This window comes from Trichoplusia ni, chromosome 4 (assembly GCF_003590095.1).
Source record: "Trichoplusia ni isolate ovarian cell line Hi5 chromosome 4, tn1, whole genome shotgun sequence".
Lineage (NCBI taxonomy): Eukaryota > Metazoa > Arthropoda > Insecta > Lepidoptera > Noctuidae > Trichoplusia > Trichoplusia ni.
This window is the reverse complement of record NC_039481.1, coordinates 13,745,648-13,767,099: the sequence shown is the minus strand read 5'-3', so window position 1 is coordinate 13,767,099 and position 21,452 is coordinate 13,745,648. Positions and strand designations below refer to the sequence as shown.

Below are 21,452 nucleotides of genomic sequence, written 5' to 3'. Positions count from 1 at the left end.
TAACTTCTTAGTAAGCGATGTGATAATTATAGAGGTGGAATCTTGATGTCCTTGTAAACTTGACATTCCAGCCAGTTCGGAGTTAGGCAATGTACTTGCATGGGCAAGTACATTGCCATTGCAACAGACAAACTATCAAGAATAATTCAAAAACTGTAATTACAATGCACAAGCTCATACAAAAATACAATAAGCAGAGGGTAAGTGAAGAGGTTCCATTAGTACCGGTACGTAAAAGCAGTTTTTTGCACATTTGCCCTTTAAATACACAATGACACTTGATACAGCACGATAAGTTTTGCAGCAACACCTATATTTTACCCCAGTTTTTTGACAAAGCAATGAATGTAGTTTTAAAAAGATACGAGATAACCGGAGACAGATAAAACAACGCTGCATCTGGCTGAATGGGATTTCATTTGAGAATAAAAAAAATAAAGCACGGTTTTTAAATTGTGAGCTGTTTTTGAATTTCGAGAGATTTTCGCATCAACACCATAGAGGTGTTTTGATGCTTGATAGAGATGTGTTCATCTAGTTGCTTTGTTAAATCTCAAAATGTTTTTGAAACTGGCTTCCAAGAAAACTTCATTTGGGGCAATTCGTAATACTCCTTATTAAGTTAAACATAGTATTTAGTAAAAATTGTCTTTGTAATAATGTCTAAGTAAAGTGACGTGACCTCACTTAGTAAGAAACGAAAGCCTGTTTTTATTTTTCCCTCCAAATATTTCCAGTAGATAATTCATTAACAATACATTCCCTGAAAAGCACTTCGCCTAAAAATCCATTACAACCAGAAACGCTGATCATAAGACGTCCGTTCACGTCGACAGTTCATAAATAACTGTTATTCATTCAGACGTTCTTTCTGAATGGTTCAAACGAAAATATAATGAAAATAATATAATGTAGAATGTTCTCGAATCAACCGCCATGACAGGACGTTTGTAGTTATTTTGTTACGTCATTTTTCTCAAGATACTGACAGAAAATGTGGGTCGGGGAGTCAAATCGCGCGCTATTATGGAATTGAATTGACGTAACGTTTCATCAACATTACTCCTGTTATCGAATTTATTTGGGATCGAGAAGATTTTTGTTGTTTGGCATCACATTGTCTTTATATCGGCTTTGAAGATAGTTTGTATTATATTGATCAAAAGGTTTGATATCACCAATTCGAGGTTATGTTTTGTGACTTGGTATGCCTTTTGTTTGTTTCGAATTGAAATTGAAATCCAATGCGGTAGCTCGCCGCTTACAAGTATCAAATAGAGTATGTGTAAACTAAACATCACATAGGTATAATAAACAATGACCGCAAAAGTTATCGAACCCTATCCAGTGACACGTTCCGAACATACTTTCAATTTTCGAACACCACTTTTTAATCATGTCGAATTTATTCAAATAACGAACTACCAACTAGATTTTAATTGAATAAATTCACGTCTCACGTGACGCGGTAGGGTGAGCGCCCCTGTTGCCGGACTGTGCAATAACACGTTCGAGGGGCACTGTAATGTGAAAGCGTTTTGTGGTAATAATCGGATAATAAATATAGCGGCGCCGACGACGGGTACGTCCACCCTATTTTGTAAAGTTTGTTTTCCTGTGCTAGAGTTTGAGTTTTATGAATGTTTATGTGTTAGTACGGTAGAACTTGATGTGAGTGCGGACTGACTTGAACTCGGTTTAAATATTGCCTTAGGGTTTGCAAATGCTCGTGTCTCGTACCTCGAGAATATTATGAGTAATAATGTTGAGTACGTTTACTGTGACGTAGACCAGTTCGCGATATTGAAGCAAAGGTCTCTGGCTATATTTCCTAAAATATTATTCTGTTGATATTTCAAATCTATACCTCGATTTAGAAAATAGTTTTATATTATAATTTGTGCCCCTTTTTATAGCAAATAACGAATAATTGCATCGCTTGCAGTGTGCGCCTGGCATCGCTTCACGCACCGTCAGCTATGTCGAGCTCTAGTTACTGTTAAACATGTTGTAAATTTATTTTACACGATTATCTTTTCGAAAATATGTTTTAGCAAGAATTTAGTGTTCAGTTTATGTGGAACTTACCTAAAACTTTAATTAATTCGTGTATTAGTGTTTTTGAATAACATTTGTTTTAAAAATGAAACAAATTCGTTTGTATAAACTAACTGCAATACTGTTTAAGCTGTTACATTAAGTAGGTTCACAAATATATTTACGCTGTATTTCATGATTACTCTTAACTTACCTAATATTTCTTATCACCAACAATGGTTATAAAATTGCGGATATGTTATAAATGACAAAAAATACTTTTTACCACTTTAGTGTAAACGAAATGTTTATTATAATTTAAAAGAACCTTTAAATTTAACCGAAAAATCTTTTAAAGAACAATCTGTAATCGCAAACGAACTGAAACGAAGCGTAAGAGAAAATCTCTGCCAACAGCATACAAGCTTTCATATCGTTTTAATTTTATAAAAAAAATAAATATCCGAATGAGCGCCAAAATAAAAAGGCAGTAACCATAAAAACGACAATTTCGGGATAAAGGCTGGACCTCTTTCGCGATACGTTGACGACATAAAAATAAATAAACCCGTTGTCCCGATAAGATAATGCTAGGCTACAATTAAGTTAAACGGCCGTTGTCCGGGGCAGACTTCGGAAACGCATTTCGCCGGGGTAATGTGCGAAACAACGGCAAATGTACTTCACCTACAATTGAATTAAAGGAGTTCGTATTGTTTGTCAGTATGAAGTTTTGTCCGAGTGTCTGGTGGCGACACGCGGGGATGTCCGGGGAGTAATGAAATGGACGGTAATGTGCGCCAAAGGAAAGAAGGCTTTATACTAGGAGAAAATAGAGCTGAAGATATGAATGATAGAAGCGATGGAGTTTTGTGTGATATTGTTAAAACATTACACATTGTGTCTTTAATGGTTTTATAATATACATGTTGTCTAAAAAAGCATATCAACATTGCTTTTCTATTCTTAAAACGACTCTCTCAGTAGTTTGGTGAATAAACTTACAAATCTTGTGATTGATAGAGATAGTTTTATACAGACTTATTGCTAGTTTCTTCGTGTAAAAGAAAAATAATTTTCTATATTAAATAATGACTCTCAAAACCAAGTTAATAATTAACAAAAGCAGAACATCAAGCATACTGAAGCTACCAGGATAATTTCATTTTTCCAGAGTAGAATCATCCAAGACACAAAAGCCAGCCAAGCAAGACCGCAACGTTATAAAGTTTAATCTTGCTACATTTGCAAGAATTAATCTTGCAACTCTTGCTTAAGTCAGACAAAACTAAGCTACCAGTTTGAAACATGTTCCTAAATAACCAAAACCAGATCTAGTTCACTATAACCGAGTTTATAATTAACTTACACGCCCGCTGGCTAAATATCTATTTCAGTTGCGACTGAAAATGTATTCGCTGCGATATTTATTTAATTATACCTATATGAAATTGGTATTTGTCATAATCACATATTTGCGGTTGACGACTTTTTTATTAGTATTCTCTAAATAGGTCCTCTTTCATTTTTTTCCTTCAAAAAATAAAGGTCGTTGATTTTCAACATACGAAATTAAACGATCTCTACGTTAAAGACAAAAATTCACTTTTTTTAAACTAGACTCCAATAAATACACCGAGAAATTTCCAGAAAACCTCGGGAAACTGTTTATACAGACATATGTACACGGACAGTCGATCCCTATGTCCATCGCGGGTATAGGGTTAGTCCACCGGGGAATTTTAACTCCCCCGACATCTGCCCGAAAATTACCTTAAGGAATGTACTATTGTCTAAAGGGTCAGTCTGTCCCCTTTTTGTTACGTATTCCTGTGGGCCTCGGCTGGACTGGAGAAAGGATATCCCTTATTCGAAGAACGTATTTTAAACATTGCATGATAGATTAACTGTTGTGTCGGAGTCTTGCCATCAATTACATGGCTTTTAATCTTGAAGAAACAGAGATAGAGTAATAAGTTTGTCATCAAAGTTTGTTTGCAGTACGTATCATTTTAATTGTATACGGATCTAACATAATGCAAATGGGTTGATTATAGCTAAGATTACAAGACCATTTGTACAGTTATCATGCAGTCATTTTACATGCAAACAATGTTGTGCTTTCTGTTTTCAATTGTCCGCTGTGAATTAGGGAATACTGCCAAATTTGCTGTGATAGTAGCCTCGCCAACAATGCCCTATCTTCACATCCTCACATAACACAGTAATTTACATGAAAACAAGAACATTAATAATAAACGCATTTGTAACGTCTGTCAAACTAATCAGGCGTTTACATATTTATTCAACTTCTTTATATCTCCCCCTTAATAAAGATTTGTACAGGATTAACAAGACTGCTTTTATAAAAGGCGCAACCATTAATAAAATATGAGAAATAGCGTTCGAACATGAAATTTCTCTATTTATTTGCAACAAAAGTGTGCTATTAACAATGGGTTGACGAATCGTGTGAAAACTAGCATCATGGCGGATACAGTCACAATAGTTCCACACGCGGTGACTTCGTCAGGAGGTATTGATTCTATTGAATATTAGTTTAGGGTCTCGTGGGTCTCGTGGGGGACTTGTGTGAAATTGATGCCATTATTGTTCGGAACGGTTGCTATTGAATGCCACGTGACCAAGCCAGCAGATGCTTCGACAAATATTTTGCTTGATAATATTGTAAAGCAAAGATTGATATTAAGTCAACACTGTTTAAATTAAATCAAAATAGTATCAGGAAATGAGTTTAACTTGTTTGGAAACAAATATTTGCTTTCATTACACAGTATCAAAATGTTACACTCCTATGTGTAAGAGATCTAAGATAACAAATTTACGATAATGCGTAACAAAGTTGCTACAAAAAGTTAAATTAAAAATTCTAAAAATAGGAAAACAAACGATTCTCATGGTTTGATTAAAAATTTGTGTTTACATAAAAAGAAACAAAAAAGCCTATTAAAAGATTTATGGGAAAGAAAATGTCGAAAAATAATTTCATCAACCCATGGCTCTGGGATTAAAGTAACAAATCTTAACTTGTACTGCAAAAGATTTTCATCAAAAAACAATCCGGAGATTACGTCCGAACTTGTAAACAGTTGAATATTTTAATACTGTACTGAAGTAGGGAACTACAGTTAAAGTTAAATCCTTTGTTTAGAAGAGGATTACCGTTTCGCTTATCAGCTGCAACCGTGAGGCTTTTTTATACTCGTCTAGTTTCAATTAAGCGTCGTTTAATTCCGGTGCTAAGTGCTCGGTTTAAGTCGCGACTTAATTTATTTCCGGCCGCAATTTATGTCCAGGATTAATGTAATGAAAGTCCCGCGGCAGGTCCCGTGCTAATTGCTACTCCCGATTGTCTAAACAAATATAAAGGAACGCCTCAAGAAATTTATCGTGGCAAGTATCGTTAGCTTTTTAAATGGTAAAGTAGCGCTCGTTAAAGGTTACGTCGAGTTGTAGCGCATTCCATTTTCAAATATATTTGTTTTTAATTTATAAATTGAACAAATTTCTTATTCTATTCCAAGAAATTATTTAAATTAAATGTATGGGGGAAGATAAACTGGCAGTTTATTTGGACCGTTTCTGAATAACACTCAAAGAATCGTTCTACAGTCGAATAAAAAGTAAATGAGCGTCCAAACGGCTTTTTTACGGTAAACAACATCCGTACATTCGTCTAATCCGCATAAAAAGGGTGAAGTGTTCGATAACAAGTACTCTCGCAATACAATCAACATTACACAGCTGCTAACCTTAAATTAAGGGCCGTTTATACGGATGAAGAGTTCCTTAAAGCAGTAAAAAAGAACGAAACTAATTTGGCGGGAGATTAAAAACATGTCATAAAACATTTAACCCTCCTCTAAGTGCCGTCTGTATGAATTTAACGCTTTGGCTGTGGGATCTGTTATGTTTTTGGTCATCACCCTCTTCTCAGTATAGGACAATAAACACCGATCGCTTCTTAAGAAACTTGTCTTAAAAACTGAAGAGGATGTTTACCTTGATTTTGTATTAAGATAAAAGAGGCTTAATACACTCGTACATCAAGTTAAAACTAGTATAAAATTGAATGAACACAAATAGTACGTAAACAGCTTGAAAACCCTCACAAAAAAATTAAAAACCAAACTATAATATAATAAATATATCCTTTTGATAAATATTTAAACGATCATTTCGAATCAAAAATGTAAGGTACCTTATTAAAGATCGACCCCAAAATTAACATCTGAAACGGAATTCATTAACATGACTTTACCACGAGCCAGATACGATTTACGAAAAGATTGTGAAAACCTTTACCGGTAACATTCGGAATGATATACGGTTTAAGGAAACGATTTAATTAAACACTCACAGGAATATGTATGTCTGTGTGTTATTAATGTATTATATTAATATTAATGGCATTATGGAGACAGCTTTATCAATACTAATATTACTAATCTATACTAATATATAAAGCTGAAGAGTTTGTTTGTTTGTTTGAACGCGATAATCTCAGGAACTACTGGTCCAAATTGAAAAATTATTTTAGTGTTTAATAGACCATTAATCGAGGAAGGCTTTAGGCTAAAAACTATCACGCTGCGACTAATAGGAGTGAAGGTACAAAGGAAAATGTGAAAAAAAAATATTGCAGGTATAAATCATAACTTATATCTTCTACCCACGAGGACAAAGTCGCGGGCAACAGCTAGTCTAATTATAATTAACTCAGGCTTCTCAGACAAAAACTTACTTGACACATAGAAGAGTATTTTTATTCTCTTTAACATTAGAATACTGGAATATTAGTTAGGATGGATGTACTACTATCTACTACTATTAATTTAATATAATTTTATCCCAGGTATACGAAAACGGCAAACAAGTGTACTACAAAATTATACAATAACCATGTACGAGAGCTCCTCAAGATGTAATTTAAAGAGCCTCAGATTAGTTAAGATCCCTTCATAAGGCTTTACGTACGTATTGTCTATTCTCTAATTACATTTTGATAACTTCCCGTTGTCACTGTATATGTACGTTCGGATACAACAGCAACATTAGACCGAATGGAATTTTAATGAGCGGAATATTCTGCTTCGGTGTGTATCCAAACGTCGAATCTGTTATCGCTAGTTAACTGGAATATTTAGTTATTGCTGTGTGTAATATGTAATGAATGGGATGATTTTCTATAATTGATTTACTTTTAGTGTTACAGCTACTTGTCTATTTCTGAGGTTAGAAGCTCCCTTCGCTACAGCTTCTGATTACATAAGCTATACATATTGTTGTATAAACAATAGAAAATAATGTTTAGGAGACAAAGGTTCAGCAATGATTGCTTACCCGAAAAAACAGTAATCCATTGTACTTTAGTTAAGTAATGGACATTTATAGACTGATTCGGATAACCTTAAGGTGACATCAAAAGTACTTATGACCTCCTACTACTCCCAATACGCACTTGCCAATATTACATTAATATTTGCAAGGGTCTATATTTACCGAAGTCACATCAAACAAACAATGATATTAATAACTTGGTAAGATAGAGAGCCATCAAATATTTACTTTGGTTATGACGTGAATACATAATACGTTTGGCCGGTAAAATATTCAAAAGCAATCATGGATGCTATCGACAAAAAACCTTTCGTGTAAAACGCGCGGGAACTTGTCATTTTTCGAATTTTTCGCTTCATTTCTGTGCTTGTTTCATTCGCTTTTTTTTTCAATGCTTTGACAGTCATTCAGCCAGTTTCAAAGTTTGGATGCTTTATTTGATTAATCGGTCAGTGTTGCCAAATGTGGTTGGAAGGTTTCCGAAAACTTTTGATCCGGTATTTTTTTTTACTTTTAGAAAAATAAGTATGTTAAGCACATATCAAAGCTACATTGAATCCTATGTTATAAAACTATTTACCTTCAAAAAACATTATATTATTCACAAGTTCTGTTAAGAAAAAATAAATACTTCGCATAACAAAATCTTTTTATATTCCTATAATTTATAACTACCTTTAACGTTTTATAGCATAAAAACCATTTTTATTACTTAGACTTGACATTCAATTCCCCTCCTTACTCTCGCGTATCAAATAAAACTGCATAAAACTCCCCATTTTACGCAAATATATTTTAAATACTGCCAACACAGTGGGCGAAAAAAATACTCGATTCATAATTCGATTACCCGTGCGTTGGCCAACGGCACTCGGTTATTTATCGAGTAACCGGTGTTTACAATACGCAGCGGGCACGCGTGTTCAATGCACGACGCACGTGTTACAATAACACCCCGATCAAAGACCCTGTCTGTGTAAACTACTGATTAAAATATAATTAGCGGGAGTTTTTTTTACTTGTGGTCGTTCGAATTTTAAATGTGATATTTTTTTTAAACATCAAACAAAGCCATGTGGTAGCTTTTTGTTTATATTTTTTCGTTTCATGTTATCCTGGCTGAATGTAATGAGACATTTGAAACAGAATGTATTTTTTATAGCATGTCTCATCCATTCGAATCATTCATTAAAATTATTGTTTGCTTCTAATGTCTAACGAATATTGGGTTCTAAGAAATTTGTCTGCAAAGCTTATATCTAACTTGAGATTATAATTTATCTCGTGAAACACCACATAGTTTTACGAAGTAAATAATCTATTCCACAATCAAATCCTTTAATCATTTTGACAATTTTGATTTGATTCTTCATTAATAAAACTACAATATAAGCGGCTTTTGAGAAAACAGTCGCCGTTTCAATACCAAACTAGTTCTCAAAGCTATAAACCAACCCTAGCACTAAGAGAAATAAATTCATCGCCTACTGAAACTACTTGTCCGTCTCAAAGAGCAAAGAATCTAAACCAATACGGGAGTGCACAAATACGGGCGGGAATTATCGCCGGGGGAGGCCGGGATACCGGGGCCGGCCGAACCCCGCGACTGTACGACCTACCCTTTGTACCGGGATAATGCATGTTATAAACATATAATTTACGCTTATAGAAACGCCTCACGAAAACGCGCAAAAAAGGGTTCAGCAAATAATAATGGATACTTTTTTGATTTTATCGATAACGTGTTCTTGTGAGCTTCGAAGATGAGGTTTTTGAGATAAGTATAAGTTTGGAAGTGATATTGAAACGTTAGAAAAAGGTAGCGATATTGGAGTAAGCTTTTGTGACGTGAAATTGCAAATGAAGAAAACAACTTAATTAATACATATCTGAAGTTAACCTGCATTACTATTTAGGCAAGCCAACTTAACACTTAAGTTTAACATCAATAAGGTTCAAAATAGTTTACCTCACTATCACCTAATTCGTGTTATCGCGTGATATATTACGTCTTAGTCTATGTGTTATGCCAGTCATATTATTTGCTAATACTATTATATCTGGAATCATAAACAAGTTAGCAAGTCGAGTGTAAGTCGTGTCTAGACTATGAAGGTTGAGTTTTTATTTAGCTTTCGGGTTTCGCTTGGTCTGTGATTATTTCGTAGCATTCCAACTTATTACAATTATTATTCGAGAATATTTCTTTGCGTGGAATAATCTGTTCTGACATTGTTCTAATTTGACAACTATTTTGGAAGATATATTTTAGTTTTTTTAACAGTTATGTTAATTACGAATATGAATTTGTTGAACATCTTCTTTAGTTCAAATTTGGGTCAAAATAAGCATTGATTAAATGTTTAGTTTCGGCCAGCAACGTGTAGCTAAATATTCAATTTGTATTAAAACAAAAAAAACGATTCATGTTTTTAAATAAATAACCTCATCAATGTAATCATGTTATTTTCCATTACTGCCTATTTGAACTTAATATATTTTTTATTCAAACTCCAAGGATCAAAGGTCACCAATTTTCGCGAGCTACCAGGCGCTCATGAGTGCGAGGCGTTCCATTAAACTATCGAGTCGTGAGTCGTAGGGGCTGACAGATGTGCGGTCCCCTCAGTCGCGTGTCTTAGCCCCGGCCCTCATTTGAAAGCCATTCGTTCGTTAGATACGACCAACGAAGGGGACCGGCGGACGGCGCAAGGGTGACCCGATATCGCTTTTATGGACAATTTGAGACGAATCAGTTCTTCACTTAAATTTTCGAAGTTTTATTCGTTTGAGTCGTGGAAGTTTGGTGATAGCGGATTTATGGTGTTTTGTGTAATTTTCTTTTGATAAAGAGAAATGTTAACTTAACGCCAATTAGGAAACATTTGAAGTGAGTGGAAAACACAATACAACATACATGTATGCGATTCGGTATTTCCACTAATGCGAACAAAATTTAAATGTCCATTAGTCTTAAGGCATTTTTCTCATCGCAAAATAAATTTCTAAGTAGGAATATAAACTAGAAGATCGATTTCTGTTTGGAAAGTATCCGTGAGTTTTGGAATTAAGGGCTCCTATCTCCGCGACTTAATTTAGGCTGGGGTGATAAACGTAATGAATGACTAACGATTTTTCAAAGTTCGCCTCAGGCAAGAAGCACAACTTTTGTCGCCGTCGGCTTCGAACTGATTTATTTTTCATTTCTAGTAAAAAAGTTAGATTTTCCTATCTAAAACAAAATGGTTTTTCTTTCTAAGCTTTAAGACGTGTAATTCTGTGGTTGGGGAACGCTATAAATATTCAAATATTTTGCTATTTTGGACTTTAGTTACCGTCCGTCGTCGTCATATTAGTAAATTATGGCCTCACAAATCGATATAAACCGAATAAAATAAAATATACGCAGGAAAATAAACCACGAACTTTTAATTTAAACCCAGCCCTTGACACACGGGGGTCGGTATCTCGTTGATATATGTACCAATGTCACGGGTTAACAAAAATGTTAAGATAACGCGACGATATCGGTCCAGCAATTTGTACAGATAATTTATGGAGGCTTATAATTACAGTTGTCTCCTGGGAGCCTGGTGACGAACAATTTACGACGAATACACTCGGTTCATTGCATACTGGTTTACAGTAATTGATATGCGTTTGTGATAAAAATGTACAATTGTATTGTTTCTTTTTAAACAGAATATTGAAAATAAAGAATTGTTTTATGAGGTTTTGTAATAGAAATGCATGAGAACGATTTATTTTTAAGGTAAGTATTAAAGGTGGTTTGAAAAGAGCAGTTTTGAGGCAAATTGGGGAAACCTGTGCATGTATAGTCGTGGGACAGAAAAAGGTTCAATAAAAATATTTTTGTTCCACTATACTTGAAGTTAATTACGTAAATAATGTGGGAACATAAATTATTTATGTGTACTAATTGTTTCTATTGTTTATAATTGATTGATCATTGTTGAACGCGTGGGACAAAACTGTTATTTGATTGGTTGTATGTTTACGAACAGGTGAAGGTGTTAGATTCATATCAGTATGTATAGACAATACTATCGACGTATTACTCATTACCTTAGAATATGTTCAGAAGAATTCAATTGTCTCATTCAGCAATTTGTCAAGGAATCATTCATTTGTTTTCTCTCATCTCTCTATAACACAGTAGTAAAACTGAGATGTCAAAAGACATTATTGGGTATCCCAGCATAAGTGTAATAGGAAACATGTACAACAAACAAACTCAGAATGAACACAAAGGTTCACTAAAAGCTACAAGAGTAACTGTACTTTATAAAACACAAGAGATACATCGATCACTTAAAACCTCCTTTATTCTAGAAGCAACATGAGAAAAACTATTGCTTTTAAAAGCAGCTATTTATTCGCAAACAGCTTTTAGCCGGGTTTGAGTCGTGTAGCCGTGTCCTCGCAGTATTGTGTGCTCGCATCTCTCGGATTACCAGTCTCAGTCAATTCTATCGAAGTGTGCCGTTTGTACTCCTCGGTTTTGTATTTGTGCCGGTTCTACTCAACGCTTGTATTTATTTTTATGCTCTCAAACATGTTTATGGCATTCGATAGTTTGACTCGTAACAACTTATAATACCCTATAAGTACTCGATAAACAATACCCCACAATTCGACTCAATTTACGAGAACACTCTACTAGATGTATATTCTTGAACGCTCTTTATTAACACTTTAGAAACACCGTCTTATAATATTATTCATTCATTCATTATTCACAAAACTTCTCAAATACTGCTCCAAGCGCTGAAGTCGGTGCACTTAATTTTCGCCATTTTTCACTTTAACTAACAGAACTAAATTAAAAATTAAAGCCAACATAACATTTCTCTGCATTCATGAATGTTCGCCAGCTGAATTATGGATGAAACACTAAGCTCATATTTATTATCACGCCAGCATATCTGGGGGGTCTCATGAATTTGTCGTTAAAAACGTATTCCAGATGCGCCCTCTAAAAGCGGAAGAGGTAACATGCACCGGGGGACGGGGGGGGGAGGTCGGGGGAGAGTGCCGAAACAAACATGCCACAGTGCCGAAGGCTTTCTCTGCTTGTTTGTTTGTTTTGCCTATTGTTGGCTGCCGATACAATGAATTATTCAATAGCACTAAGTGGGTATTGCACAGTATAGGTGGGGAACATTAGTAATAGCACAAATTCAGTCCCACAGAAGAGTTTTCAAGAGAATTCCCGAGCGGAATTGAAACAAAATGGTTACGATATTTTTTAATTCGGACGAGTTTGATCGTTTGGCCAAATGGAAATGCGCGAACTCCGGACAGCCATTACCGAAATAACAACAAAAGCGAATGTTTCGAAATCAGTTTACCTTGTTCATAATATCATGGCGGGGGTTATTATAATACATAAATTCAGACAAAAGACAAGAGGAAACCGCGGCGCGAACTTAAAATCGTGGTCCGAAACTCGCGTTACAAAGTCAGGAAGGAAAAGTCCCCAAAGTTTGTCCGAAATACCGGGAAAAACCCCCAAAATTTAAGTCCAACATTCTGTTTCCGTCGGACGGGGGCACCCACGTAAATATTACTCAGGACTTTCTTTTATTCCCTTTGTTTTAGACGTTTTATTATTTGCGGTCCGAGGTGAAGGCGGCGAGGTGAATCAGCGCATCCTCGCGGCCTTGACACGCGGCACGCGGCGCGCCCGAGGATTCAAATGTAAGCTGCTACGATTAACAGCACAACAAAAAGCCAAATAGCAATTTTGACCAAGGAAAAAACCCACACAATAATGAGCATAAACAAGATTTAAAAACTTTTGTCCTTTTGATATAAAGAAACAAAAGGGAACTCCTCTAATTTATGTATTTCTCTTTAGTCTTCAAAGCGAAACAGACCCTCCTCAAAAGTAATTGACAAATTTGTTCAAATACAAAAATAAAAGGCTGAATATTTTTCGCGTCCCGCGTTCGAGACGGAATCGTATCGCGTAATTAGTTCGCTATGAGTTCGAGGTGGAGAGACCAGGAGCGAGGCCGGAGGGATCCGATACATTCCGCGTCCGTCGTAAACTTGGAATTTTATTCTTACGCATTCCGCATGGCAGGGAGTTTTATGAAAACTGTCCCCTTCTCACTTGACGTGAATAAAGCAAAGTAGATTCTGTAATTCGTGCGCTTTGAGTGATATTTTGGGGATCAATGGACAGCAGATGGCGCGATATTGGACATCCTAGTTTTATGTGACGGCCCTTGTAGAAAATGTGAACGTTACTCGAGGGTCGTAAAAGCAAAAGGCATCTGTCAAGAACTATGCCCACTTAGACTGAAGTAAAGGGGGTTATTACAGCCTAAAGTCTGAAGAGATCAATCCCCTATTGTTACGATTCTATAGACTAAGTACTTACCGTTGAGTTATAACTGCATGTGTCGAAGCTGTGTTGTAGACTGGAGTCGGTACTCTGAAACAAAAAGAAGAAATTGTTACTAGGATGGAATTGTGATCCTGATATAATTATTTTAAACTAGACTAAGTAGTAACACATCAAGAAGACATTTTACTATCTTTAGTAGACTATAGGTAAATGCAGTTTTGTGTTTGAAGTCACCGAATATAGGAAAGTACTACTTGAAGGATAGAAAAAAATATTTATGTCCTCAAATGCAGTAGTATCAAAGTATGTTCTGATAAAATTGGATAATGGGTTACGTTGGTTGGTTACTTTCATTCATAAATGATTCCACAAAAAGTTCATTGAATGTCTTAATAGACGGTATTTTTATCATCAACCCTTTCCCAATCAGTGGCGGAATTTGTCAATGGGCATAGAAATGGAGGGAAAAAGGCAAGGCTGCTTTGTCAGGCCAATGGCCTGAAACTGTAACACCTGGGCTTTGTTGAGACGTTGTAACATGTGAAAGTAATTTATTAACTTACGTCTCGAAGCGGGAAAACGTACAAAATAGAAATTCGAAGGAAAAAATAAAATTTTGTGTTCCTTATTTGAAAAGACACGTGTTTTGTTCGAATTATAAGGGTAGAAAAAATAGGTGAGCTATTTTTAAAATAAGAACACGATGTATTATTTAAATTTATATTTACGGGATATCATTTTTTTTAAATATTTTGTGTCACAAAACGGATTCCAATAATATTCTGTATGTTATTTTAATCATATTTGTGTATATAATATTTTTATTTATAACATTTCCCAAAGTCTGAATACCCGTTATCCAAAAGAGTACTGGAACCCTACCGGACGAACCATTGAACCTAAAACCACACTTTCACCAAAAACATCGAACGAGCTCAACACCAATAAATCCATCAGACTACAAAATACAATTAAGCCGTTAAAATGTAATCTAATTTGTCCGAAAACCCATCCTAATAAAATTGTCCCTTTACTGCACGTATAATCATGTCACCCTTTCCCGACATTAAAATCATTAAAAAATATATCCATTAACAGTACACAAGGTTGTAAATAAATTACAGGGTGTCCACGCGTTCGGGAGTGTTCGGGGTGGCCATATTTCACGGCGGGCCTGTCCCGCGAACGTGTCGACACCTTTTTGCACTTTTTTCGTACTTTTTGCGCAACGTGTGGACACATAAGCGTGCAAACGTGTCTGTGGCTTTTATAGCGTTTTTAATAGATAAATAGCTTTGTACTTTGACAGACACGGGAATTTTAATAATACCGACATAGATACAGCGCGGCTTTGTCACGGGGATAAGGTTTGTGTTCCTTTCGCAAACAATTATTGTGTGCGGGTTTCAACGAAAAAACTGATGTACCTGTTATTTTTGTGCGAGCTGGAAAAGTCAATTGTGTGTTTTCGTGTTTTGAATTGTAGCACTTTTTTTTAAAACGCTGACTGACATTTCTCTAACAACGATTTCATTAAAAAATATGATGTAAGAGTAAATTTTGCAATACTTCTTCATGTAATTAAAATACATTAGAATTAAGTGTATACGTAACAGAAGAAATTCTCCTCTTGAAATCCTCCTACACAACTGCTGCTATGCCTATCGAAATTAAAAAAAAACTTTAGCAAAAAGACAGCCTAACAACTTCTATATAATACGATACCATATCCTATTCAACCTGACATGCAAAAACCTTTACAAACGAAACAAAACATTAAAAAAAAACAGTTCATATTTCACGTAACTTCAAACAAGAATGAACGACATCGCCATTCATTCAGCTAACTGTATTTAAACAAAGAGCTCTAAATAAACATGGCTAAACATTCCGTTCACTCGCTTATTTGTTCACTCGTTCATTAGAGCGACAAGGTGGAGAAAAAATATCCACCGGTTAATTAGTGCTGTGTCGGGTACAATACAAGCTGATCGAGAGTGTTCCGTAGGTTTGTACGAACGAATGTTAAATGTGTAGCAATAATGTTATAGAAGGCACTTGGAACTAGTCGTTACGCTACTGATGAGATATTTTCGAAATCGAATTTATGATTTAAAAAAGCCGGTTGATTTTAGTGACACATTAAAACTGAAACACTTATGAAGTTTTAACTATTTTATCATACTTTTGAGGCATGTTAAAAAAGACGAATGTAATAAGGAAATCAAAAAATTTAATGATAAAAGATTATGATAATTATTGTTTTCAAGGTAAAACTGAATTTCTTCATAGCAATTAATCAATAAGGTCATTCGCATTACATTACGCATTTTGAATTACAACTCAAACTCAAAGTAATCCATGACCTAATTAACACCATCCAGCACAAAACGCGAAGCATAGCCTAGAAAAATAACAATTGAGGAGCGATATCGTGTAACAGATTGCAAAAATCTGCCGAACCAACCAAATTGCGTGGCGTACGCTTGAAATATGGCCGCCGACACAATTTGTGTGATGGTTTTCAAATCCATCACATGAATGGCCATGATATCGATGATAGATTCCTATGAGTGACGTTATGACTTTGCTTTTTGGATCAAAAGTCTTTTTCGTTGTGTTTAAAGCGTTGTTTGGAACAAAGGTTTTTTTCGGTAGTACCAACTACCGAAAAAAAATCTTAAATCACTTTAGTTGTATGCAAGGGAGTTGCTGTATATAAAAGATAATCATTTTTGTATCTTATAGGTATGGAAAAAAGTTTGAAGAAGAAATCAACAGTCCTTATCCTGGCTGCCTATTCTTTTGTCTGTTTGTCAAGTCAACTCTCAGTTTATATTTCCACCATCGCAAGTAAAACCTAAACAATATCGTAGAAAACTTCGAACACAAACAACAGATTCTTATTAAACGTTTTCCGTATGTAAACAATATTTACAACGTTGACAATTACAAATGGGTTTTCTTGCCGCTGAACCCAAAAACCGGCAAGTGTGGACTCAAAAGCGCGTTGTACTGATACCATTATGTCTGATTTATATTTTGGAGCCGTCAGTCCACACAAACACGTATTCCTTCCGACGCGACGATGAAAAATGATCTCGGTGTTGCCATGTGCCATTGTGGGATTTAGGTACTCCTGCATTTCAGTGTCGCCAGAGGTAAAATTTAATTGTAGCTCGCTTTTGTGGGTTGATTGTGACGTTCGTTTCTTGTTTAGTTTAGTGTTTGTCTTTGTTTCTGGAACTAGATACTGTAGCATCAGCTGTACGTGTTTTATTAAACTCATATTTATTATGAAGTTCATGTTTTCTTTAAACGACACCTACTACGACACTACTACGACACGTACTAGTTTAATCCATGTCATGAAGAGTTTTCACAAAAATGTAACTTACTCTACGGTATCGAATCCGTGACAAATCCGCGTATTGGCGTTTGGCGGTGCAACCATAATACATAATCTTCGATCAAACAAAACAGAAAAGCAAAACTAGACTGTAAACCATTTTAACATAAATATCAACCAAAACCGACCAATACTTACACACAAAACTAGAAGCAAACCGCACAATATTATCACTTAACAACTAAAATTTATGTCGAAACTGGGCAAGTTAGACAAAAGCGAGTTTCGGAAGCTGAACCATAATCTATTAAGCGATTACAGCGCTGAAGGTGGAAGCAACTTAGGACTAATTGGAGGTGAACAAAGGATGGGGACAAAGAGCCAGTAATGACCGACATCTTTACACTAGAGATGAGAGATTTTATACTGTCTTGTAAATGCATTGGATTTAATAACTCCCTATGGTAGTTTTAAGGTGGAGGGAATTTATAAGGATGTTATGGTCGATGTGAAGGTGGGTTGTAATTAGTGGAAAGGTTTTGCTAAGAGAGATATAACTACATATATTATATTTTGCGTAATATTTCCTTGTATAGGTACATTAGGTCAACTTAAGTTGTTACCTTGCTAGTAAAAAGCGTACTGGCATGTGACGTCACACGAAACGTTACCTGTAATCCATCCATTTTTGTTAACGAAAAAAAATATGAAAAATACGTATCCAATATTTTTGGAAATCTATCTGACGGACTTAACAGTTTTTTTAAATTAAATAGACTATTTTTAGACTAAACAATAATGGTATAAGATTAAGAACATTTCAAATGTTACCACAGATATAAGCATTAGACTAATTCTATTCCGTACAAGTTTGAAACGTAAATCCAGCACCAATCAAACAAACTGGAGGCAACAATCAGCGCCGCGGTAGTTTGTCACCCACTGCGTATGCAATCCGGCTCGGCCAGGATTAGCGCGAGTTCGATACTCAACTATAAATATCACTACTAATACGGGTGACACGTCACCTATATAGATATCTGAAAAGCTGTATTTATAATCTATACTTTACTAATATATAAAGCTGAAGAGTTTGTTTGTTTGTTTGTTTGAACGCGCTAATCTCAGGAAATACTGGTCCAAATTGAAATATTATTTTTGTGTTGAATAGACCATTCATCGAGGAAGGCTTTAGCCTATAAAACCATCACGCTGCGACTAATAGGAGCGAAGATACAATGGAAAATCTGAAAAAAACCCGGGCAGGTACACCTAAATCATAACTTATATCTTCTACCCACGGGGACGAAGTCGCGGGCAACAGCTAGTGCAACATTTATAAAGAATCAAATATAATTTTATGTATGTTCAAGTGAATTCATTTGAGGAAACTTTAAAATGGAGTGGTTATTCGGTCGTCAAATACGGTTTAAACAATCTATATTATTTACTAGCTGTTGACCGCGACTTCGTCCACGTGATTAGAATTTTCCCCGTTTTTTTCCACAATTTCAAATTGTATCTTCCCTCCTATTAGTCACAGCGTGATGTTATATAGCCTATAGCCTTACTTGATAAATGGTCTATTCAACGCAAAAAAATTCGAACCAGTAGTTCCTGAGATTAGTGCGTTCAAACAAACAAACTCTTCAGCTTTATATATTAGTATAGATTGGGCTATAATATATTTTGTATAATAAAAAAATATAACCCTGAATATTTTTAAACTAATTATCGTTTTACTAGTGTACTCGTATTAAAAGCAAATTACAAATGTAGTATTTTCCAAACGCAACTTCAGATTTCTATATTCATATATTCACATTTTCCCATTCTATTTGAAAACACATGTAAATACAGTTATAACTTATATTTTGTGTAAATATTTCTAGGGATTTACGAAGCGCAGTCGTAAAACATGCGGATACTAAGTTTCCCTTAAAATTTTAGTATTACTGAAAATGTAATTTTGCGTATTTGACAATTGTTTATTTCATATCCATGCGCGTAGTAATAGCAGATTTCTGAGTAAAGTTTATGTAGTCTAAATATAGTTCTAGAGTTATTTCTTTATGGTAGTGCGGCGAGAACAGTCCATTTCATTTGATTTATGTTTGTCTATGTTCATTCCCATCCGTTTTATTCGTTTCAGGACTTGGAAATAGAGTCTGGACGTTCTTTGTTTCAATCTCGGCTGGAATATGTTTACATAATATATGAGGTTTTACGTTATGAGTAGGTGGCAGTATAATGTTTGGTTTGAGTGATGAATAGGATTATAGGTTTTCAATTATGTAAAATTGTTACATTCCCATGTTTTTATACACTCAATTTCTTGTTTGTTTGTCCTTCCAGTTGGATTTCTGTAATTCAATTTTGAGGCATGCTGCAGACATTTGCTGAATACAATGCAATTTAAAACTATAAAAACGGTTAGAGCCATTTTGATAACAATTTAATGGGATGACATTAAAAAAAACGTGGGATTTTTTAAATCTATTAATTTTGTTATGATTTTTAGTATATATTTTGAAAAGTACTTGAGAAAAAAAGCTATAGCAGTTGTCAGTTTTAAATTAAAACAGTAACTCAATGAAAGTAGACTCAATACCTCAGATAAAACCTACATAAAAGGACTCATTACCCTTCTGTCGCTGTCGGGCAAAGACAAAGGCCAGTTACTCATGAAACTCGTTATGAAACAACAATTCGTCGCACACAAAACCTGTCAATCACCGAAACTCGAATCAAACCACATAAATCCACACAATATCGACCTGGCGGAGGCTTTCGTCGTCCCGATTGATTTCTCCATTATGCTATTTCGCTTATAAGCTGTCAAGGGTACGTACACTACGGTACTACGGTACTACGGTGCTACGGAACTACGGTAGCACCCCGACTACAGACTACGTAGCTTAAATGTACGATAGTCTGCGCCCGACACCGAATTCAACTGATGTGTTATGCATAAAATTTTCGTTGCTTCAGCAATATTGGCTCCGAGTCTTTAAAATGGATTTTCGTTTTAATTTAGACTTTTTTAGGTCGCTTTTTTGAAGCCGCTGTTTTTTTAAAGTTCGTCTTCATTTGGAAATAGTTTGCCTTCAGTATCGTAAGCGAGGAATATCTGCAAACATTCTGCAATATTTTGGTAAATGTTGTTAGTACAAAACATAGAGCTTTATTACTACATTGTGAGACCAAAATGCTATGTACAATAACATACACATTATAAGGGACCTGCCATAATGTGTACTTCGTTGACTTTTACTACTTTCGTGAGACCATAACTGTTTTATGTTTCACCTGAAATCCCATTCACCGGCGGCCATTCAGAGCCCTAACATTGTTGTACAAAGACTTTGATGGTACGTATGAATGAGGAGCTTGTATAACATGCTTTCCACTGCATTCCCATTTAGAACTGTTAATAGTTTGGTAGAATTAAATTTGCATTGTGCTTAAAGAAGCACTCCGCTAATAGGCGTGGGGAGAGCGGGAAGAAATAACCAATGCTTTGTTTTATGAATATCGAAAAAACTGTTGAGTTTTTTTAATAAAAGTCTAGCTTCACCCGATTCGGTGAACGATGGCCGGATATTGAAGCTTCGTATCGGCGCGTAAATTAAAAATTCCGGAAGCGGAAGCAACAGTATTATCCCGTCCTATTTGCTTAGTTTTAGCGGAGAGTGAAAAGTAAAATGATAAAACATGCAAATGTTAAATAAATTACTTTCAATGTAAATTTCTCCAAGTCTTCTGAAATTGAGTTTATTTATAGTATATCTTATCATCGGATTAATAACAGATGAAGGCATGCAAAATATTACTCCTTAAAATAAAATTCTTGAATTCACATGAGTTAAAATACAGATTTTAATCGCAATTTAAATGAAAACTGACATAGATGGTGCGACTTAACTTTAATATTGCGAGCAAGATGGCGCATGAAAAATATTATTATATTAAAATTGTCAGGTGAAAACTCGCCGGGGACTGGCGAGATCTGATAGCCGACTCCCGCATACGCGAGTTTAACTGCGAGAATTTTAACTCGTTAAATAAAACGCGTTTAGATTTACTGTGCCGTTTGAAACATAAAGCTTATTAGGTTAATGGCGAAGTTTTTTATTTAGAAAGAAACACCTGGTTTACTGGTGCATTCATAAATGTGAGAGAAAACTGTTTTTATAAATGGCTAGAAAGGTGTGATAAATGGTGGAATAATTATGGTTATTTCTTTTGTTAGTCTGTGGAAATATACGGGTTTGTGAAAAAGGATAAAGTCTTTATTATAACTGTCGTGCCGCCTTCATAATTATTTAT

At 35.2% G+C, this 21,452-nt stretch overlaps 1 protein-coding gene across 2 annotated transcripts in view; it reads right to left on the bottom strand.

The window, feature by feature from the left end:
* LOC113493121 (leucine-rich repeat-containing G-protein coupled receptor 5-like) overlaps positions 1-21,452 on the bottom strand; it is a 240,709-nt gene that overhangs the window by 97,585 nt on the left and 121,672 nt on the right. For both annotated transcript variants that reach the window (XM_026870943.1, XM_026870941.1), the window contains exon 5: positions 13,808-13,861. In XM_026870943.1, the coding sequence (XP_026726744.1) occupies positions 13,808-13,861 (54 nt within the window). The remainder of the gene's footprint in view (positions 1-13,807; positions 13,862-21,452) is intronic.